Below are 24731 nucleotides of genomic sequence, written 5' to 3'. Positions count from 1 at the left end.
GTTATAATCAGATAAAAAGATAGATTTTTTACGAATACTAACCCTGAGTAATGTTCAAGCATTGTCTTGGCCAGTTTGAACACCAAATCAAAATACTGCATCAGTTTTATATTATGTACAGATCCCCTGAAAATAAAATAAATATATATAAAAATCTGGCAATGAGTTACCTTGTGTGTTTAAAATAAACAGTCCAGTAAATTTGTGTACATAGTAACAGCAGCTGTTTTTAAATGGCTATTATATTACAATTTTTTTTACAAAGGATCATTTGAAGCATTCTCTGTTTAAACTTGGTAATTATATCACATGCTTTTTTTGTAAAAGAAAATTGGGACCTGCATATAAAAACACAGGATTTTTTTGTACAGGATCATTGTGACTATGCTTGGTTTAAAGCATCAGGTGAATTCATAGTACATGTACATATGTTTGAACAGTTGAAGGCCAAAAGATAGGGTCCAGATGGGGGGTCATACTAGTCTATATTCTTTTTCTTTTTTCCCCATTATTCTGTATTCTTTATATGTTAGCAACATAGTATTCCCTATTCTTTTTTTTAGCCTTTATTTTAGCAGTTATGACAGTTTTCTGTAAATGCCATCCAGACCGTCGTAAGACAACAGATATATGAAACTGAATGTTTAAATAAACTGACAAGGCTCTATTAACCTAGTGAGCTTAAATTACCTGATAAAACTAAATTCTGTTCTATAATTTTCATTATCTGGAGGAGTCATTAAATCTAACCATAAAACAGGTTGTTCTGGATCTACCAGTCTTCTGTATTGTACTGCTATGTTAAATACATCACGCCATAACGCTCTCTCTGAAAGGGTAACAATTCTATATCAACAGTTATTCTGAACAGCTATGTTTTGTTGAATACATCTTCCCATGAAAGTTTTATGTACACTGTTATATACAATGACAATGTATTCAACAATTTGGGTCATTATTCTTACATGGGGTTCCAATATATACCATAATTTGCCTGTTTTTCTATTTCTAGTAATTGCAGCAGCAATTTATGGGGGCAGTTGGGAGTCTATTGTTATATCTTTTTTAATCTATTCAACAAAAATTTTGTAGGAATTGGATATTTACATTATTTTGCAAGTTTCAAAAAAATTATAACTGTTAGATTGTAGCTTTATTCAAGTAAAATTTAAAAAGAGGATCATAAATGTCTTTTTTTAACCAATTTTTTATATAAAGAAATGAGGTGTCATGATTAAAGATTTTTTGATTGGAACACACTTAACTAATGTTAAATAATTGATTTTTTTTTTACATGAAATCATGACACTGTTGTACTTTGCAGTAATAATATTATGAAAATATTACAAACATAGAAATCATAAATGTCTTATTTATTGATAATGTAAAAATAAAATAAAAACAATAATGTTTTCTCTCCTTGAAAACTTACCCATTTGTTGCTTATTTTGTCTTAATCCTTTCCATTTTGCCTGAAAAAATTATTCACTTAGATTAATGTATCATTGAAATAATATACAACATAAACAAAGCTATCAAATTTTTGAAAGTAAATTTGAAATGATTTAAAATATCAATGTTCTACTCATCTGAGGCCATGAGCTTAAAAATTAGTTCAACTCATCAGACATATACATTCAAATTTAATAAATACTTGTTTTACTTTATATATCATAAAAATTTAACTTTTCTGAACTTACTCCAATAAAAGAACAGAGTTCCAATGTCCCCCTGTGTTGCATATATCTTATATTTCCAAGGGGTATTACACTTTTTAAACAAGAATGTGTCCACAGTACACTGTCAGATGCCCCATTCACATTATCATTTTCTATGTTCAGTGGACCTTGAAATTGGGTTAAAAACTCTAATTTGTCATTAAAATAAGAAAGATAATATCATAGGGAACATGTGTACTAAGATTCAAGTTGATTGGATTTCAACTTCATCAAAAACTACCTCGACCAAAAACTTATAGCGGGACAGACAGACAGACAGAGGAACAGGCGAACGAAAGGGACGGAGACACAGACCAGAAAACATAATCCCCATAAATGGGGCATAAAAAGTTGATCATTATAAAACTTGTCTGAGATATTGCTGATGTTAACCTATAGTATAAGTTTATAACCAGATGCTCCGCAGGGCGCAGCTTTATACGACCGCAGAGTTTGAACCCTGAACAGTTGGGCAAGTATGTACACAACATTCAAGCTTGATACAGCTCTGAATTTTGATTGTGATTAAATAGTTGACACAACATAGGTTTCTAACACAGAATGAATGTAGTCTAAGAACTTAAACTTAAAAACTTAAAAATTTTAAATTGGACATTTACCTATTATGGTCCAATATCCAAAATCTAAAAACATGGTTAGATTCAGCATATCAAAGAACCCCAAGAATTCAATTTTTGATGAAATCAAATAAAGTTCAATTTTGGACCCTTTAGACTTCAATGTGGACCAATTTGATAACCAGGCCCAAATATAAAAAATCTAAATACATGGTTAGATTCAGCATATATCAAAGAACCCCATATATTCAATTTTTGTTGAAATCAAACAAAGTTTAATTTTGGACCCCAATTTGGACCAACTTGAAAACTGGGCCTATAATCAAAAATCTAAATACATGTTTAGATTCAGCATATCAAAGAACCCTGAGGATTCAATATTTGTTGATATCAAACAAAGTTTAATTTTGGACCACGATTAAGACCACCTTGAAAACTGGCTCCATAAGCAAAAATCTTAATACATGTTTAGATTCAGCATATCAAAGAACCCAAAGGATTCAATTATTGTTGAAATCAAACAAAGTTTAATTTTGGACCCCGATTTGGACCAACTTGAAAACTGGGACCATAATCAAATTTTTTTTTACATGTTTAGATTTAGCATATCAAAGAACCCCAAGAATTCATTTTTTGTTAAATTCAAACAAAGTATAATTTTGAAACCCTATTTGGACCAACTTGAAAATTGGGCCCATAATCAAAAATCTAAGTACATGTTTAGATTCAGCATATCAAAGAACCACAAGAATTAAATTTTTGTTAAAATCAAACTAAGTTTAATTTTGGACCCTTTGGACCTTAATGTAGACCAATTTGAAAATGGGACCAAAAATTAAGAATCTACATCCACAGTTAGATTAGGCATCTCAAAGAACCCCAATTATTCATTTTTTTATGAAATCAAACAAAGTTTAATTTTGGACCCTTTATTCCTAAACTGTTGGGACCAAAACTCCCAAAATCAATCCCAACCTTCCTTTTGTGGTCATAAACCTTGTGTTTAAATTTCATAGATTTCTATTTACTTAAACTAAAGTTATTGTGCGAAAACCAAGAAAATTGCTTATTTGGGCCCTTTTTTGGCCCCTAATTCCTAAACTGTTGGGACCAAAACTCCCAAAATCAATCCAAACCTTCCTTTTGTGATCATAAACCTTGTGTTTAAATTTCATAGATTTCTATTGACAATAATGTGTCTTCGGACGACGACGACGACGACGCCAATGTCATACCAATATACAACCGCAAAAATATTTTGCAGTCATATAAAAAATCTGGTAAGAATTGTATCCATGAGTGCACTAAGGAGCCATTTTCCATAAATTTAATATTTCCGAGGGGCATAACTCTTTTTAAAATAGTTGATTGTCAACCATTTTAAAACTTGTCCAAGATATTACTGATATTAACCCTTTTAACGCTACACAAAAAAATAGAAAAATGGCTGCTGCTGCTGCATTTTTTTGTGTTTATTCATTAGAACAGTATATTCCTTTCCAGACTGCTGTATCTTTTTTATTACAAGAGATACAGAGAAAGTTATTGCATGAAAAATGATCAGGAGTCTGAGGAGAGTATGAACTGTAAAGTTAGGCAGTTACTTCAGTAACATTTTTATCAGGTTACCTGCATTTTCAGGTAATTAACAGGTAAAAGGTGTAATTTATTACATTTGTGTTGAATTTTGTATAAAAACTACTTTTAGTCTTCATCTATTTTGTTGTTTTATCTGCCATATGATAAAGAAGACACCAATTGCTTGATTCCGTACTTTTAACTAATCCTTGTTGTCAGTTTTGCCATAGAAATGCTGAAATATTTCCATATTTACAGCTTTGTTTCCGAATTCCGCCATTTGCATTTGTCAAAATATTTGTTTTATTTTCCTTCAATTTTTTACTTCTACTGCATAATTTTACATTAAAAATTGCCGAGATTTTAAGCACAAATGAGACCTTGCATATCCTCGATTCATACAAGGAAAACTTACAGAGGAACCGAAATGAAAACCGAATGGTTTAAGAGTCCTGATGAAAAATCTGTTGTCATCAAGGCATATGCCGCGAATAGCAGCGACGGACAGCGTATGTCATCGCAGCATATGCTGTGAATAGCGTTGAAAGGGTTAACCTATAGTATAAGTTTTATAAAAATCTGGAAAGAATTGTACCCATGAGAGCAATAAGGAGGCCATTTTCCATGAATTTAATATTTCCAAGGGGCATAACTCTGTTAAAAAAAAGTTGATTGTCAACCATTTATAACTTGTCCAAGATATTGCTGATATTAACCTATAGTAAAGGTTTAATAAAACTCTGGCAAGAAATGTACAGCGAGAGCACTAAGGAGGCCATTTTCCACAAATTTAATATTCCCAAGGGGCATAACTCTTTAATAAAACAGCTATGAATCTGGCATGAACTAAGTGTATGTGATTATATAGAAACAGTGATGGAAAGAAGTATGTTTAAAATATTAAGCTTCAACTATGTTTTGTCTAGTAACAGCTATGATCCAAGTGAAAGATTGGAATGAAATGTTCTACAGATTTTAGTAAATGAATTAACTCACAAAGTGTAGGTAACAGAGACAATTGTTGACTTACCTCTAATAACTGGGCTATGTGTATTGAAGCTAATCCCATGGCTAAATTATATCTTTTATTAGGTGTATAACCATCTGTATTGACTTGCATCATTTTACCAACAGCATCAGCCTTACATAACAATATTTCTTTATTTTTATCCAATTCTTCAAATTGTAATAAATTTACATCACTGAAATTACAAGCATATGTCATATTTACTATGAGTTCAAGAAATAGCATCAAACAAGTGAGTATTGGTTACTCTATTTAGTTTAGGCCTGTTTTGAAATAATGCCAATTGAAAAATAATAATATACCACAAGGTTCTGTAAATTCAGAAATTATTGCAATGTTTTTAGTATTGCGAATAATGCTACAAAGTTATAATTGCAATAATCAAAACTAACATTTCATTTTTTTTTATATGAATCAAACAGGATTTTTTCTGAATATTGCAAAAATTAAAATCCCATTTTAGTCTAAAATGACAAAATCGCAATAATAAATGCACTCAATAATTTCTAAATTTACAGTAATATTGAAGGTTGTTCCTTATTTTTTGTCCAAGGAAGTTTATATCAACATCAATCAAAGTGCATCTGAATTACGTTCAGACCTCCTTTAACTTTGGAGAACATTATTATAGGATAAAACACTAAGCACATTTTTTCTAGAGGTTATTGATGTGTAAACCTGGACGATTAACTCACAAACTGAATAAAAGTCCGAAAAACTTTTATGTAAAGTTTGTGAGTAAGAGCCCCGGTTTACACATCAATAACCTCTAGAAAAATTGTGTTTTATTCTTATAATTCTGATGCCAAATAGTCTCGATTTTCATCATCATTTTTTGTGTAAAGGCTACTATAATCACCATCACATGCACAACTGACAGGTCGTAACTAGGGAGTTGACTGTCATATTGACTTTCTAAAATCCATAAGCGTTCTATAAATGCAACGGAATCTAAAATAAAATATCACCTACCTCCAAAACGTCATTTTAATGTGATATTATCCAAATTTGAAGCGTACACGTAACGAAATAATCTTTCCCTTAGAAGTTTTCATTAGTATGACGGCGTGTTTTGCCATGACGTAAATTCGCCAAATCCTTCATGAAATTTCGCTGAATTTATTTAAATTTTATTTTTATACATTTTCGAAGCTTTATTGCATTTATTTTTCTTCTTTTTTGTTATAAATGCATTAAAATAGAAACAACTGTAATGCATTTGTTTTTTAATATCAATTTGCTGAAAATCCAAGTATCCCTGCAAGAATGTGTATCGCGCATGAATAGATTACGAAAGTAGTTTCGGAAACATGGTTTATCGAAGTGTAAACCAAGAGGAAAATTCTAATTGACCAATCCAATTCAAGTATTTATTGATATGCAAATCATATAAGAATTATTTATATATATTATTTATTCAGTAACTGTCAGTAACATGGTTTGAACTAGCTTTTAATAACTGTGAGTACTGGGTTTGAACTAGCTTTTAATAACTGTGAGTACTGGGTTTGAACTAGTTATAAGTTACTGTAAATACTGGTATGCACTAGCTATCAGTAACTGATAGTATTGGGTATTGAACTTGCTTTTAGTAACTATGTGTACTGGGTTTGAACTAGCTTTCAGTAACTGTAAATTATTTGTTTAAACTATCAATAACTGCTAGTACAGAGTTTTGAACAAGTTTTCAGTAACTGTGAGTACTGAGTTCTAACTAGTTTTCAGTAACTGTAATAGTCAATTATGATTATTTGGTTTGAACTAGCTTTCAATAACTGTGAAAACTGCATTTAGAACTTGCTTTCAGTTATTATGAGAACATGATACAAACTAGTTTTTAGTAACTGTGAATAAAGGGTTTGAACTAGCTTTATGTAACTGTGAGTACTGGGTTTCAAACTAATTTTCAGTTACTGTTTTTTTGTTATTTGTTTTTGTGCTTGATTTCAATTTGAATCGTAAAACCTTTTGACAAATGGTCATTTAAGTTTATTTAAAGCCCATTTACTTACGGTATTTCTGGTTGAAGACCAGGTTGTTCCTTATATTGTGTTTTAAATGTAAATGGAGATATCTTGGCCCAACGATCTTTAAATTCATGGTTTAAATCTTCATCCAATTTTAGATCTGTTAGAGAATATTCTAAATGTGCATGTAGATATCTTCCATATTCTGTAAAATATAAGTAATTGTTGTAGCTCTAGCACATTTTAATTACTAGCCTTACTAGCCTAACACTTATGTTGGATAATTAGGTATCTGTGCAATTTGATGTTATAAATTCATTATTTTCTGCAAAGAATTGCAGTATTTCCATTGTATTTTACCGACCACAATAAGGTGGATATTATATTCTGATGTGTTCAGGTTTTAATAGCCTTAGGGCTCTTTTGTCATGTGTAATAAAACTCACAAATTATTCTAGATACAAACTTTAGAAATCATTGTCCAGTTACAATAGAAATATTACTCATGTAACTGCACGAAGCAAGACACATGAATTGTTAGTGTATGAAAAATACAAGCACTTTGTATAATATTTATTGTATAAACTTAGTTTATGAAAGGCAAATACTAAGGTCTTTTGTTTTCATGACATTTTTATACAGGTCATCATTATATGCCTTAAAGCAAATTTCAATAAAACTTGGTATCTTTCGGGTTGATTTTTCAAAAGAATGACCCATCGTTCTGAAAGAAAATAACATCAAGTAGGTAAATAATAACAGGTAAAAGACATCATAATGTCACAGATTTACATACCTCTTAAATAATGAGCTCGTAAAAATTCTGGAGTAGCTTTCATCATAGGCATATTGTTAACCATTACCTAATAATAACATTATTCATAACAATATTTTTTCTTTATATATATTATGGAATGATTATTTACTGATATAAAATATTACCTACAACATTAAATTGACAGAAATATGATCAGAACAACAAATATAGACTGAAGCTTGGTTTCTGTTTGTTGTTAGAGCTGTTCCAAAAATAAATGTATGGGGGGCTCAGAAGGCACTTTTTATTTGTCCCCACCATGCATACATTTTTTTTGGATATTTCCTTTAAAAGTTTGAACATTTTTTCTTAAAATAACCACCACCCATTAAATTTTAATTAAAGTGCCTTCCAATTAATTCTGGAACAGCCCTTGTTTAACTGCCTTCCAGGGTTTGTTGTCTTGTTGATATATATTCCACATTCCCATTTAATGAGGAAGTTGTAACACCAAGTAATAAAATAAAACTATGGTAACATTGTATACTTTACACTGTAGTTAATGATGATATTGTATAGATTTCATAAATATCATGAAGATTAAGCGTATTTTGCAATCATAACGTATTTATTGAGATTCCACAACAGGGGTTGAGCTTTTGTATTGTTTTGAAGTCCTCATTGTGACTTTGAGATGAAGATCAGTAATAAAATTGTGAATACTTTGCTTTCCGTTTTTTCAAGTGTCTAGTGATTTTTCGCAATGAATTGCTACATCTTATCCTTTCTTATAAATTGTATCAGAAAGTCTAAAAGTACTGTGGATTTATTAATATTTTTTGGATACCAATTTTCGTTCATTTTGTGGGTCCAGGTTAACCCGAATTTAAATGTTCAACGAATTGTATATTTTCCATTGGATGATATGCAGATTATGGCAAAACCACAAAATTAAATATCCAAGAAAGTGTCAGTTTTTCTCAATCCACAAAAATTGGTACCCACGAAAATAAATGAATCCACAGTAATAAAAATAGAAATAAACTTTGACCTTACCTTTGTTGTTGATTTTAAACCTTCATAGAATTTTCCAGTAGCTATATATGACAAAGCTTCCATATACTGACAGTGTATATTGTCTGGGTCTACACTTAAACATTTCTGTGGATAAAAAAAAATAATTATATGTTCTGCTTTTGCTTTGTAAACAACAGCAGAATAAAATTTGTAATACATGTATATCTATATTAAGTGCAGACTAACAAATGTACACATGTATGTCTGTCACAGTTTATTTCCCAAGCAGATATGTATCCCAACTTATATACAAACTATATGTTGATTTACCTGTGTGAAAATTACAATTGAAAAATATTACAAAATTGTTATTCCTGTCATAAAGCATATCAAAAGAATTTATGTATTCAATATTAGAGCAAAAAAATATGTAAGATTCTGCACATTGCATGAATTATCTTTGGGGATTGATGCAATGTCAACATTTGACCTCATTGGAATGAACTCTCAAGCTGTAGGTAATTCCATTGCTTGTATGATTTAAATTCAGATACTATCTCACTAAAAAAGAGTTTTTGATATGTATGTTGTTTCACTTTTGATACTATTGCATTAATTGAACATTTAGATTTCAGCAATGCAAAAGGCTGCTCACTTCTTAGTTACAAGTTAAGTTAGTTAACTAATCATTTGAGGGAAATAGAAGCCAACAAAACAAATTGTAATTAAAAACTGCAAATGAATGGGTTGCGTGTTATTAGAATTAAGCAAATTCTTAGAGAGATTATTTTGGATATAAATTCATGCAAACCAATGATATGTTGGAAATTTTAAAGATGTTTTATAGGCTGATTTGCACATATTTTATCAGTCCAAGGGCAATAACTTAAATAAACCTTCTATATTTTTCTTTAAAACTTTTATAAATATCTTACAGAAATAAAGGCATGAGAGTATATGCATGGCTTTTTCCAATAATATTTCCAAAGGACATAACTCTTGTAAAAATATTTGATCAGCACTTATTTTCAAACTAGTCCTAAACATTGCTGATATAAACCCTTGACATAAATTTGATAAAAATCAGGTATAATTGTTCTTGTGAGAGCACTTATAATTCAACTTTCCATATAATTTATATAATAAGGGGCATAACTTTAAAAAAAATATTGATTGGCACTATATTTTTTTAAAAGTCAGAAACATTGCTGACATAAATCTATGATATAGTTTTTGTTAACATCTGCCATGTCAGAATTGTATACTAGAGAGCTCTTACAATTACAGGAGGACAGACCAACAGACAGGTCTTACTGGGCACAATTATAATTATATCCACCTATTTGTGTCTTACCTGGTCATCTTGTAAAGCTTTCATTGGATCACCACTATAGTAATACATATTAGCTCTCAACTGTAATGTTAATGAATGATTGGAATTTATTTCTAAGGATCTGTTAAACTTTCCTCTCGCTGCTCGTAAATTACCAAGTTCTCTGAAAATGACAAATAATGACAAATAATGATGATGTTTTAAAAAATACTAAATTTCAAATACAGCCTGACTAAGAACTATTTGATGTATAGGAACATGGATAAAACCAAGAAATAAGAATTAACAAGTGAAACTGCGAGCTACTGCTCACTGATGATACCCCCGCCGCAAGTGGATAATATTAATAGTGTAAAAATATGCAAGTGTTCGGTAAACAGGAAGTTGTCGAGTGATGAATCTGAAAATGCATCACACGGTATAGCTGACTTATAAAAATCCTGAAACCAAATTTCAGAAATCCTTGTATTGTAGTTCCTGAGAAAAATGTGACGAAAATTTTTTACTTGGTTATCATGTGTAAAATCATACAAGTGTTCGGTAAACAGGAAGTTGTCGAGTGATGAATCTGAAAACGCATCACACGGTAAAGCTGACTTATATAAATCCTGAAACCAAATTTCAGAAATCCTTGTATTGTAGTTCCTGAGAAAAATGTGACGAAAATTTTCAACTTGGCTATCATGTGTAAAATCATACAAGTGTTCGGTAAACAGGAAGTTGACGAGTGATGAATCTGAAAACGCATCACACGGTATAGCTGACTTATATAAATCCTGAAACCAAATTTCAGAAATCCTTGTATTGTAGTTCCTGAGAAAAGTGTGACGAAAATTTTCAACTTGGCTATCATGTGTAAAATCAGACAAGTGTTCGGTAAACAGGAAGTTGTCAAGTGATGAATCTGAAAACGCATCACACGGTATGGCTGACATATATAAATGTTGAAACCAAATTACAGAAAGGGTGGATGTGTAGTTCCTGAGAAAAATGTGACGAAAGTTTCATGGGACGGACTGACTGACGGACTGACGGACTGATGGACGGACGGACGGACGGACTGACAGACAGAGGTAAAACAGTATACCCCCCTTTTTTAAAGCGGGGGTATAATTAGGCAAGGTTTACAATGTTATAATATCTGTATATATCATTAAATTAGGAAAACATGCAGATTAACATCTATATCTCCTTTTTTCAACAGCAAAATACTTTGAAAGAAGCTTTCTGAAATTACATGTATATATTTCTATATATAATATAAAATTGTTATTTTGGTGTGCCCATTCTTTTCCAACCAAAATATACTCTGACAAAAGTTATTACACAATCAAGAAAATCAAGAATTTTTTCATAATGGTTTAAGACAATAAAGGGACCTACAATTAAAAGTCAAATGAACTACTACCAATTTTGAACATTTGGAGAGATGGAAGGACAGTGGTTCACCAAATATTTATCTTTTTTACCTGTCAGTGTGACTTTTGTGAACCATGTACATGCATCTTTACATCCAATACATAACAAAACTTACTTATAAGCCTGGCCTACACTGGAACAAGCATCAATATGATCTGGCTGTACTTTTAATACCTCTTTGAATACTTCTATTGCATTCTGAAAAGTTAATGGAACATAAACCAATACATTTCCTTTGTATACTGTGTAAAATATGGTGTTCTTAAAACTGGGATGTGAACCATAAAATAATTTTAGATAAAGCAAGGTATAATGAAAAACAGTTATAAAAATGCTTCTCTTTTACTTCATCAATTTCAGCTGAAGTAACACCCCTTGTTATTATCCCCAAAATGTGCAAAATTTTCAAAACTAGTATAGAAGTCGAAATATAATACCAGACTGGTTTATAGATAAACTATTTTCTGAATTCAGCATAAACTCTATAAATATATTTTTTCCAAGTTTGTGACACTGGATATTTTTAAACAATTCTGCATTAAAGTCTTTAAACACTGAAAGTAAAGAACAGTTTCATTTATTAACTGTTTTCATACTATTTTGAACTATTCTGAATCATTGACAAAACAATTTGTGATGCCTATTTCAACATGAATCACATAGTAAAGATCTGACATAACAATAAACCTTACCCGAATTCTTCCTCTATAGTATTGTGCTAAGCCCAAGTGGTACAGATTAGTAATATATGTAGGACTGTCTTTATCTAAAGTTAATTTGAAATCTTTCTCTGCATCAGAAAAATTCTACAAAAGATGATGGAAATGAGTAATTATTAAAATAAACAGAAATCCTATATCTAGATGGGGGACAAAATTAGATTACAGAACAAAACATAAGTAGAGAGAACATTAAAGTAATCATTAAATGAAATTGATGTAGAATGATTACAATAGTCCACATTTTAAAATTACCAACTTTGATTCCAGTTTTTTTTCAAAAAGGGAAAAAGGGAAACAACCCCAGGGCAAACTGTGGTCCCTTTCTATCCTGACCAAGCATCACGACAATGGTATATTGTCTAGGATCTGACAATTATGTTGAGTTAAAATGTGCTCAAAACCTTCATGGTAAATAGGGGATCATAAATTATATGGTTATAAAATGGAAATACTTAATAATACTTAATATGCAAGTCTGCTATGAGTTGCCCCCTTTTCTCTTTGATTTATTTTACAACCCATATGCATTTTACAAATGCCTACCTCCAATAAAAGATTTACAACTCCTCTTAAGAAAAAGATCCTTGTTGGAGCATTTAACTTGATAGCTTTATTGAAATCATTCAAAGCATCTGGATAGTGACGAATTGCCATGTAAGCCTACAAAATAACATTAAACAGATATTTATATTATTATGTTTGCATTTTCTTCAAAAACTTATATTTTCTTTAAAGACAAAAATTATGCCATCTTTCATAATTGTTAAATACAATCAGCTTAAATTTAAAGGCTGTTTGTTTTCACTTTGAAACTGATTTTGCTAGTGCTCATTATTTTCGTAATTTACAAAACGGATTTCAAAAGGACAAAGGTATTTCAAATCGATTTCGTCACTTAAATTTTGACAGTGTAAAATATTTTCACATGAAAATACTATAAATCTTGTTTTAGACAAGTTTATGACCCTAAGTAATTAACGGTTTAACATTTACAACAGGTGTTACAAGTTGTGATTACAACTAATCTGCTTATCGCCATCAGATGGGACACTAATCTGTTAAATATTTATAAACCTCATGATTGACCATCAAGTCGAACATTTCAACAACCAGGAGTATAGTTTTGTCATTTGATGATCAAAATTGTTTGCCCTCATCAGACAGTTTGCATTTGAATTTCAATTTCTCTCAAATTATCACAATTTGAAGTTCACTTATCATAGAATTGTTATTTGAACACAATTTCGTCATATTTGATAAAAGAAAGAACTTTATTCAAAATGTTCAGAAATGCTTTTCACGAGTCAAACAGGTGCTTCCTGTACTGAGTACAGCGCATGGGTAAAAGTATACCTATGAATATTTGTAATATTTGAGATAATTGTGCAAGTTCAGGAATGTCCCCTGGAACAAACTGATGGGACATTGTGATATAAATTTCTGAATCCTATATAAGAATCTTTTTATAGTAAGGGCCAAATTAGTCAAATCATACATTAAGGTTCATGCGAACCCTTTGACTAAAATGGCTGCATTTTCACCTCAAAATTTACTCATGAGTACAGACAAATAATTGCATCTGGAAAAGTATTAAGGCATAGCATGCTCTAGATAAATAAATTTCAAATATGTTTCATGCTTTAGAAAATCATAATCTTAACAGGATTTTGCAGTACACTTTTTTTTCATTCCTCTAGAAGGTGGCAAAATAAACTAAGTTTGGAAAGAGATGGAAAAAATAAATACCTGACAATAATTTGTGATTTAAACTGAGTACCTGAGTGGAAAATATCAAGCAAAACTCAACTGTTTGTTTATTTTATCATCTTCTGCAGGGTTGAAGAAAAGTGCACTGCAAAATCAAGTTAAGTTTTCAATTTTCTAAAACATTTGAATTTCATTTATCTAAGTCATACTATTGCTTTAAACTTTTCCAGATGCACAGGTTGGTCTGTATTCAGAGTAAATTTTGAGGTGAAAATGCAGCCATTTTAGCCATAGGGTCCACATGAACCATAACTGCCAGGCATGACTAATTTTAAGTCCTTTAAAGTCTGACAAAGATGCAGCTAGTTCTAAACATCCTTGGTCCCTTGCTGTTGCACAAAGTAAGGTTGATTCTAATATTGTGCAGAATTGACTAAAGCCCTCAAAATCCTAGCTGAAACCCTGCTTTTAAATTATTTCATATTCATTGTGTTATCTGAAAGCTTTATATAGCTTATTATATGGCATTGGTTTTGCTCATTCTTGAAAGCTGTACAGTAATCTGTAAAATTGAGAATGGAAATGGGGAATGTGTCAAAGAGACAACAACCCGACCAAACAGCAGAGATCAGCCAAAGGCCACCAATGGGTCTTCAACACAGCCAGAAAATCCTGTTTAATACAAAGCTTGTGACATCATGGGACATTTTCAATTTATATTCTATTACCTCCCCTCTTCTTGCAAATGGTTCATGAAAATTTTCTGTCCTGTGTATAACTTCAGTAAATTCTCTGATGGATTTAGCTGCATTGGCTTTTTCCTGGTGAAAAGAAGAAACAGATGAGGTACTTTGAAAGTTTAATATACAAGTTTTTCCAAAAAGATTATTGGTTCTTTCCATAATTACACAAAACAAAGTGTTTTTTTTTAAATATTTTCATGAAGAAACTGCGCTTCCTAGAATTTAAATAATTTGAACATTATATAATTTGTGACACTGCTTCTACAGAGAAAATTTTATACTGCATAACCTCATGACTACAAGAGACATTAACAGTGCTCAAGATGATAACGAAATTGAAATTACAATGTGTTACGTTTTTAGGGGATTTACTATAAAAAAAAATAAGTAGTTAAGCAGCATGTCAAAGTGTAACCTGAATAATTCAGTCATTATATTCCACTGATCTAAGATTACTCCATTAAAGCCTGAATTCATTAACAATGAAAAAACTTCAATCAATCATTCAGAATTAGCTCTGGATTTACCTATCTTGATAAAATTGAACTAATTACTAATTGGTCCCCTCTTCTACAGGGCACCTATCACAATCCAGGATACATGAATTTTTTTTTATCGTGTTAGTCATGCAGGCCTGTAACCAAAACCCAGGATACATCATGTCCATCATGTATACTAAGTAATCAATTTACCTGTAAACCTCGCCTGGCATACACCATTCCTCTTCCATAGTAAGCCCCTTTTAAATCATTACTCTCCTGAAACAAAATAATAGAAAACTCATTTTTACATACAAAGTTATTAACATGAGGCAGGTGCTACCTAATGAGCTCCCAAAAGTTATTGCTGCACATGACTTTTACTAATAATCATACTTTTCAATAATCAGACATATACAAATTTGCAGGAAAAATTGTATGGTCACTTATGTGTTTAGGAATGATCTGTAAAACATGAATGTGTACTAAGTACACGAATGCCCCATCTGCACTATCATTTTCTATGTTCAGGAAATCGTGAAAATGGGGTAAAAACTCTAATTTTAAAATTAGAAAGATCGTATCATAGGGAACATATGCCAACCCTGCGAGGGCTGTATAGCCAGTCAAGGTAGTTAATAACTTCCATTTGTTTGGAACATATGTACTAAGTATCAAGTTGATTGGACATCAACTTCAATAAAACTACCTCGACCAAAAACTTTCACCTGAAGCGGGACAGAGGGACAAACAAACAGATGCACAGACCTGATAGCATAGTGCCCATAAATGGGGCATAAAAATTACATTTTTTTTTTGTATTTTCACACAAGATTTTGTGACAGGAAATTAATGGTTGCCAGATTGTTAAAGTTAGTTTTTAAGGATATTGGTATGGGCACAATGCCAAAAGGAAGAATAAATGGCAAACAAATATTTTAGGGTTCCAAAACCTCTACCATTTATGCTACCATAGGTAGCATACAAACATACAATCAGATGTTGAAATTCATTTTCTTGTTTTTAAACTTCATTGATGTTTCATGCATTATGACTACTTACATACAAGACTTCATTAAATGTCTTCATTGCTGCATCGTAACTTCCCATGTTTAACAATACAAATCCTAAAGCTGGAAAATATAATAAATGAAGTATTGGATGCATTCTCTTCTTTTTATTTCATTTACTCAAACCAAAATTTCATGACATCTATATCTACTGCATATGACACAAAAATTCTCTACAGAACATAGCTGTTGTCCATTCAAATGTTATCATAAATCAGAAAATGAAAAGGAAACATTGTTAAGTCTTGATTTCCTTGTTCATATTTCCTTTAAGAGTTGTACAAACAGTTGACATTAAGGGAAATGATTCTTTTACAAATAAACAATGCATGAATATTTAATGATTTTAATAAAATATAATCCTTTATAAATAAACATGCATGGACCTATAGAATTTGTCAAGCAAATCATTCATCATGTTGAAATGGACTATCAATTACAAACAAATTATAAAAGATATTTGTGTAGTTCATTTTGCTTTATAAGATGAAATATATTAAAATCAATAAATATATATTAAAATCTGACTGAAAATCTGTTTTTCTCATGTGTAGATGTATTGACATGCTAGATTACATAATCTTCAAGGTAAAATTACAATATTATGTCACAGCAATGAGCATAACTTAACAGTGATATAACATGTATAAAGGATAACTATTAATAAAATGCTGTATTTATCCTTAATTTAATTTAAATGTACTGCATTACACCATACTAATAACAGAATATCCTAAAGTAAGCAAATTTTACCTCCTGAAAGCATTTTCTACTAAATAATAAATACTTCAGTCAGAAAACCCTTAACACAAGTACTCAGTATTTCAAGTTCAACATACTTACAACCTCAACAATTGTGATACTAGCAATTCTTTTTCTTACCTAGTTTTTTTACGAGCCTCAGGATCTTGTGATTCTAGCCATAATTTATCCCACCTAACTTTTTATCAGCCTCAGGATCTTGTGATTCTAGCCATAATTTATCCCACCTAATTTTTTATCAGCCTCAGGATTTTGTGATTCTAGCCATACTGTATCTAACCTAGTTTTTTAATCAGCTCAGGATTTTGTGATTCTAGCCATAATTTATCCTACCTAATTTTTAATCAGCTCAGGATTTTGTGATTGTAACCATAATTTATCCCACCTAATTTTTAATCAACCTCAGGATTTTGTTATTCTAGTCATAATTTATCCTACCTAGTTTTTTTTTTAATAAACCTCAGGATTTGTGATACTAGCCATACTTTTCCTTTCAGTTTTAATCAACCTCAGGATTTTGTGATTCTAGCCATAATTTATCCTACATCATTTTTAATGACAGCCTCAGGATTTTGTTATTCTAGCCATAATTTATCCTACCTACTGGCTAGTTCATTATCAACCTCAGGATTTTGTGATTCTAGCCATACTTTATCTTATTTAGTTTTTTATCAGCCCAAGGATTTTGTGAGTTTAACCATGCTTTATCTTACCTAGTTTTTTATCAGCCTCAGGATTTTGTGCTGCTAGAGGTACTAAATCCCTCTCAACTATCTCTGTGGCCAAATCCTAAATAAATCAATGGTAATTCAATTTCTGCTCATTTAGTGTTGTTTTAGAGTCAATAAGTATAAACTTTCATTCTTGTATATGAAAGATTTTTGAGTGAACTGTTTGTCTTGTTTTGCAGCCTCCATATATACAGTTTTACTCTATGCAGAATTCAATATCATGCCTTTTCCTTTGGACAGTCGGTCCATGATGTATCATTGTCATCTATGGGTACCTTGTTTCATTTAATTTCCCAATAATATCTGCTTAAATTTTAGTCATGTAAACTATCCATATAAATTAATATATGGATTATATTCTTAAGTATTATCAGTGCAAGTGTCACATTAAAACCTCAAGGAGGATGACAATTGGAAAATATACATTCTGTTTAAATACCAAAATAAACAGTCTAAAGTATGGGAAACTGTATTATATCATTTATAATGTTGATTTTTTTTTATAATATTCATTTAACTTAACCAATATAGCAACCTATTTTATTCAAAAAATTCCAGCCTCATGTTTCTATGACAACAATGGTGCATGTCTGTAGCTCGTTATCAAATGATTAGTGTGATTTAAACATTATTTATTCTTTATGCTCTCAAACATTTGATATTTTTGGTTTTTCAATCTTTTGTGTTAAATGTTAAAACTCTTCATGTCATTTTTGTCCTTGTTAACTGAAAAATTCAAAAAGATTAAAAAAATGATAAGCTTCTATTTGTGAGACAGAATACCTCAAGACTATGCTGACATGTTTCTGTTTCTTCTTTGACACAATATCCAGAATCTCTAAGTGTTGAGCAGAGTCCAACAGGAGGGTCCGATGATTTGTCATCTATAAAAATAAAGGTAAAAATCATTTACTTTCTTATCTGCAGTAAAAAAGGGGTATATATATATATGCTTTGTGGTAAATACAGATAAATTGTAAGGCTAATACAGTCAACAGCAATCATGCATGCTGTATTAGCCATCTGTGATGATATTAATATCAGTCACAGTTGCAAAGGCTTTATCAAACCCCTAATCTGCATAATGTACATATGCACAGAAGTGATAGATATGTATTATAAATATAGAATAAACAGCTGCGCCATGAGCGCATGATACGCCCGACGTCTTGTGTGAAAGTTTTATGCAATAATCATAAATAGTTTCTGAGAAAGTTTTAAGCAATTACCATTTATTGCTTTTGAGACATGGCGGGACATGTGAAACCCCCCACCCTGTTTTTTTTTTTACAAATATCACTAAAATAAAATTTTGAATCAAACCAAAAAGTATACAGATCTTTAGATTAATATAACATAGAAGTGTGTACAGTTTCAAGCAATAATCATAAATTGTTTTTGAGATATGGCGAGATATGTAAAAAAAAACCTCCCCTTTTTTACAAAATACTCAATAACTCAAAAATGAAATTTTGAGTCATCACCAAAAAGTAAACAGATCTTTAGATTAATATAACAAAGAAGTATATAAAGTTTTAAGCAATAATCATAAATCATTTTTGAGATACGGCACGACATGTAAAAACCCCCTCCCCCTTTTTTTTACAAAATACTCAATAACTCAAAAATGAAATTTTGAATCATCACCAAAAAGTATACAGATCTTTAGATTAATATAACAAAGAAGTGTGTACAGTTTCAAGCAATAATCATAAATTGTTTTTGAGATATGGCGAGATATGTAAAAAAAAAACTCCCCTTTTTTACAAAATACTCAATAACTCAAAAATAAAATTTTGAGTCATCACCAAAAAGTAAACAGATCTTTAGATTAATATAACAAAGAAGTGTGTAAAGTTTTAAGCAATAATCATAAATCATTTTTGAGATACGGCACGACATGTAAAAACCCCCTCCCCCTTTTTTACAAAATACTCAATAACTCAAAAATGAAATTTTGAATCATCACCAAAAAGTATACAGATCTTAAGATTAATATAAAAAAGAAGTGTGTAAAGTTTTAAGCAATAATCATAAATTGTTTTTGAGATACCGCGCAACATTTAAAAAACCCTCCCCCTTTTTTACAAAATACTCAATAACTCAAAAATGAAATTTTGAATCATCACCAAAAAGTATACAGATATTAAGATTAATATAACTGAGAAGTGTGTAAAGTTTTAAGCAATAATCAAGAATCGTTTTTGAGATACGGTGCAACATATGAAAAAAAACACACCCCTGTTTTAGTTACAAAATGCCGTAACTCAAAAAGTTTAAATCTTATTTTCACCAAAAAGTATACAGATCATTTGACCATCATAAAAAACAACTATATTAAGTTTCATGAAATTTAGATAAGTCGTTCTCAAGTTACGGTGCCACATGTTTATGCCGGACAGACAGACGGACGGACACCGGACATTTGTATACCATAATACATCCCGTCAAAAATTTTGACCGGCGTATAAAAATGAATATTTTTATCAACAACAACAAAAAAAAAAAAAAAAAAATCTGTTTCATAAACCTAAGTGCCTGAGAAATTATCTATTGTAAAGGATCCTACAAATCAATGCAAGATGCAGTCACAGAAATATTATATTATAGGTACGTCTGAACCAGTGACGACTCTACAACAGAGTGTGTCCATCAGATCACCGGCAGTGATGGTGATACAAGGCTGATAAAACATATATGTATATATAATTTGTCTAAATAACAGTCCAACAATGTTAGATCTGTAAATTTGCATTTATTATTATAATTATTATTTGAACTTTGGTTGACAGTTGTCTCATTGGCAATCATACCACATCTCCATTTTTTTATAACATTTTAAGTTCAATAGATCTCATTCTGACTTCAGGGGTTGAGCCAAAAAATCTCTATGGAAAGGAGATGTACTTATGCAACTGCAACCCTAAATTACAGCTGATTTACATTTTGGTGTTCCCCATAAATTGAACTAATCATAATGAAAACTTTAACCTTTTCCTCAATGGATTTTTTTTTTTTGCATACTTGATTCGCATAGGATTTTGCAATAAAATGCTAAAAATATGCTTTAAAGTTTTTCTGCATTGCAAAAAACAAATATTTCATCAAATAAATTTGTCAGATATTCTGAAGAATATCCTTTTCATATTGGATACAAATTTTATTAAGGTTGATGCAGACATTTCGTAGTCAAAAGTGTTTCAACTAAGGTACTACACAGGCGTCATTATGGAGTAAAAGGGGTCACCCGGTGGCATGAAAAGGCATCATTTTAGAGGAAAGGGTTGACAAATGGTTGAAGCCTGCACCTCTGCTGCCACTGGAAACAGTATAAGTCCTGCTTGTTTACTCTGTCAAGGCGTCATGCTATCAAGCCAGCAACATAAGGGTTTGGATTGTATGAATGCAAAGTTTAGGATAGGGCTCAAAATAATGTTAGGTAGAGAAACCAGAACAACACATTTGTTAAAAGACAAGTAATTTGACGTTTACATTTTTTAGAAATGAATCAAAGTTGAGATGAGATGATTGATGTACTCCAAAAAATTAATTGTGAAAAATTGGTAGATTTTGGTAAACTTTAACATGCTAAAAACTACCAGAAACATTTAAAAAACAAGAGGCTCTCAAGAGCCTGAATCGCTCACCTGGTAAACCATGCCTTATTGAACATATTGAACCATGCCAGGGAAACATGTACAGCTAACAATTCTTCAATATTACAAATATATATGACTTACTGTTTATAAATAAAGAAAATGAGACCAAAACACAAACACTTAAAACTTAGCAATGGACTGTGAAAATGAGGTCAAGTTCAAATAAAACCTGCGTAACCGACATATAGATCATAAAATATTTTCATACACCAAATATAGTTGACCTAATGCATAAATGTTTTTAGACAAAATAGAAAATAAAACACAAACTTTATTTTATACACCCTACTGATCATTCAGTTGAAGTTTGGTTGAATTTGGTTGAGTAGTTTTAGAGGAGAAGATTTTTAAAGTTAGCAAATATGATGAACAAATTGTGAAAAAATTGTCATTAAAGGACAATAACCCCTTAAGGGGTCAATTGACAATTTTGGTCATATTTAACTTATTTGTAGATCTTACTTTGCTGATCATTTTTGCTGTTTACAGTTTATCTTTATCTATAATGATATTCAAGATAATGACCAAAAACTGCAAAATTTCCTTAAAATTACCAATTAAGTGGCAGCAACCCAACAATGGTTTGTTTGATTCGTCTGAAAATTTCAGGGCTGATAGATCTTGACCTATTGAACATTTAAACCCCATGTCAGATTTGCTCTAAATGCTTTCGTTTTTGAGATATAAGCCAAAAACTGCATTTGACCCCTATGTTCTATTTAAAGTAAGGGCGGCCATGTTTTTTGACGGATCAAAAATCGAAGCACACACTTTTTGCAGGATAATCTAAGGAACTTTCATGCTAAGTTTCATCCAAATCCATTCAGTAGTTTCAGAGGAGAAGATTTTTTAAAGTTAGCAAATATGATGAACAAATTGTGAAAAATTGTCATTAAAGGACATTTACCCCTTAAGGGGTCAATTGACAATTTTGGTCATATTAACCTATTTGTAGATCTTACTTTGCTGATCATTTTTGCTGTTTACAGTTTATCTTTAGGCCAGACTTTTTTTATTATCTGTTTAACGAGATCCGCCGACTCCACCTTTCCCGATTTTAGAATAAAAATAAAAGTAGTGCTTCTTACTTTTATTATTATTTTTCCCGCCGACTGTTACGAAATCCTCAGAAAAAATAAAACGTGTTGTTCACGATACTCGCTTTCAGTCAATTTCGTTATCGGTAATATTTAATTTTTAACAAGTCAATGAAACAGTAATTTTCATTTAAAAGTAAAGACATTCAAGGCATAAACGATATATTTTCTTCTAAAAGATTTTTAAGCTGGTGGCATGCTTTTCATACTTGCTGAGACTACTATAAAGTGTTATAGTAGTCTCAGATACTTGTTACACGAGAGCGTACATCAAATCATTCTAACTTTCGGCAAAATCAGTTATTACTTCATCAGAACTTGATGAAATTAGCCTCAAGTAAACTTGTCATCCATGTATTGCATTAGAAACGTCATATTCCTTTCCAAATAGCGTATCAAACATCGTTTATTTTTGTAAATTTTTCTTCGTCCGACATTTAAATTTGTAGAACTACGGATCGGAATCGGGATTTCATCGGAAACGGACCCGCTATGACCGAAATCCGGATTCTTGCGATAATGACTACAGACGCATGAATGGAACTGCTGACAGACAAAAATTGATCCCAAAAGGGAAAATTACGTATTCCACACGCATTAACATACTTTTGGTTAGATCTTCTTGATTAATGTTTATATTTCCATGTATAAGCATTGTTTCAATTTATAGGTTAAAGTTGCTTAACTCTGGGACTATTACACCAGAGACATATATATACACATGTGTATATATATATGTCTCTGCATACACTAAGAGGTTCCTGACTGGGTGACTGGTATATACATATATAGTGTATATGCAGCGAGGTTGATATATTTGAGTGGTGCCATGGATCTATATTAGTGGAAATACAGAATCAAAACATAGTTTTTATGTTTATATTAATAGAAGGGTTAACCAGAGACATATATAAACTATATGTATTTATATTTCTCTGGGTTAATGTACTGGTCTGTTCTCATTTCATTGTTCTTGTATTTTGATAAATTCTAACAAAAAAAAAAAAAAAAAAAGTCACTTATAATGGGTTTTTTTTTTTATTTTTAGTGTCGACTGGACCAATTTTGCACTTTTATTTTTTTATTTATTTCGCCCCCTCGACCCTAATTTTTTACAAATTTTCTCGTTAAACAGATAAAATAAAAAGTCAGGCCTTATCTATAATGATATTCAAGATAATGACCAAAAACTGCAAAATTTCCTTAAAATTACCAATTAAGTGGCAGCAACCCAACAATGGTTTGTTTGATTCGTCTGAAAATGTCAGGGCTGATAGATCTTGACCTAATGAACATTTTTACCCCATGTCAGATTTGCTCTAAATGCTTTCGTTTTTGAGATATACATTGTAAGCCAAAAACTGCATTTGACCCCTATGTTCTATTTAAAGTAAGGGCGGCCATGTTTTTTGACGGATCAAAAATCGAAGCACACACTTTGTGCAGGATAATCTAAGGAACTATCATGCTAAGTTTCATCCAAATCCATTCAGTAGTTTCAGAGGAGAAGATTTTTTAAAGTTAGCAAATATGATGAACAAATTGTGAAAAATTGTCATTAAAGGACATTTACCCCTTAAGGGGTCAATTGACAATTTTGGTCATATTAACCTATTTGTAGATCTTACTTTGCTGATCATTTTTGCTGTTTACAGTTTATCTTTATCTATAATGATATTCAAGATAATGACCAAAAACTGCAAAATTTCCTTAAAGGGAAAATTCACGATTTTTTACTTATGGTTTAAATATGTTCATTATGACATAATATATATATTCACAAAGTTTTATCGCTATATGTGCAGTAATAAAGGAGAAATTCAATAATTAATGAAAAAATATCAACTACTTCCTGTAGGTCGTGACGTTTTCTCCTGATTTTTGCATGCCGGGATTTAAAATACAATCATTAAAAGTCTTGGTTTTTAATCATATTTTAACGTAATCGTAAGCGCGCCGATGACTTATGCTTTATCTAATAACCATCCGATAATAAGAAGATAAAACGCACAGACGTTCAATTGTACTCATTCGTGAGATAAATTATCTATGTTAAACGTATATATTCGAATTATTTTTGTAGACAACACAAAAAGTTATAAATTTATTTTTAATAAATGCATTTTCGGACTGATAAGGTGAACAAATTAAAGTACAATAATCTGTCAAGACAATATGTTGGTGTACTATTATTGACCTTTTACTATCTCTGCTATGACTAGGTTTATACGATGTGTGTATTCACGGTTCTGTGGCAATACTCGTAGATGGCTTGTTGAAAGGTAAATTGTTATTTGCACTTCGGTATTTAACCACGCCTCTAGGGCACACCTTGCCAGGTGTGACTGTCTATTCGGATCAGTGGGA

At 31.0% G+C, this 24731-nt stretch overlaps 1 protein-coding gene across 1 annotated transcript in view; it reads right to left on the bottom strand.

Annotated features, from left to right (window-relative positions):
* LOC139514491 (tetratricopeptide repeat protein 13-like) overlaps positions 1–24731 on the bottom strand; it is a 40681-nt gene that overhangs the window by 8574 nt on the left and 7376 nt on the right. The window contains exons 2-17 of the mRNA XM_071303816.1: positions 18392–18492; positions 17591–17666; positions 16108–16178; positions 15259–15324; positions 14552–14644; positions 12660–12776; positions 12087–12200; positions 11510–11592; positions 9997–10138; positions 8682–8786; positions 7665–7731; positions 6914–7073; positions 4905–5076; positions 1433–1472; positions 691–829; positions 43–126 (exon numbers count right to left, since the gene is read on the bottom strand). Of these exons, the coding sequence (XP_071159917.1) occupies positions 43–126; positions 691–829; positions 1433–1472; positions 4905–5076; positions 6914–7073; positions 7665–7731; positions 8682–8786; positions 9997–10138; positions 11510–11592; positions 12087–12200; positions 12660–12776; positions 14552–14644; positions 15259–15324; positions 16108–16178; positions 17591–17666; positions 18392–18492 (1630 nt within the window). The remainder of the gene's footprint in view (positions 1–42; positions 127–690; positions 830–1432; positions 1473–4904; positions 5077–6913; positions 7074–7664; positions 7732–8681; positions 8787–9996; positions 10139–11509; positions 11593–12086; positions 12201–12659; positions 12777–14551; positions 14645–15258; positions 15325–16107; positions 16179–17590; positions 17667–18391; positions 18493–24731) is intronic.

Source organism: Mytilus edulis, chromosome 3 (assembly GCF_963676685.1).
Source record: "Mytilus edulis chromosome 3, xbMytEdul2.2, whole genome shotgun sequence".
Taxonomy (NCBI): domain Eukaryota; kingdom Metazoa; phylum Mollusca; class Bivalvia; order Mytilida; family Mytilidae; genus Mytilus; species Mytilus edulis.
This window is presented reverse-complemented; position numbering and strand designations above follow the sequence as displayed.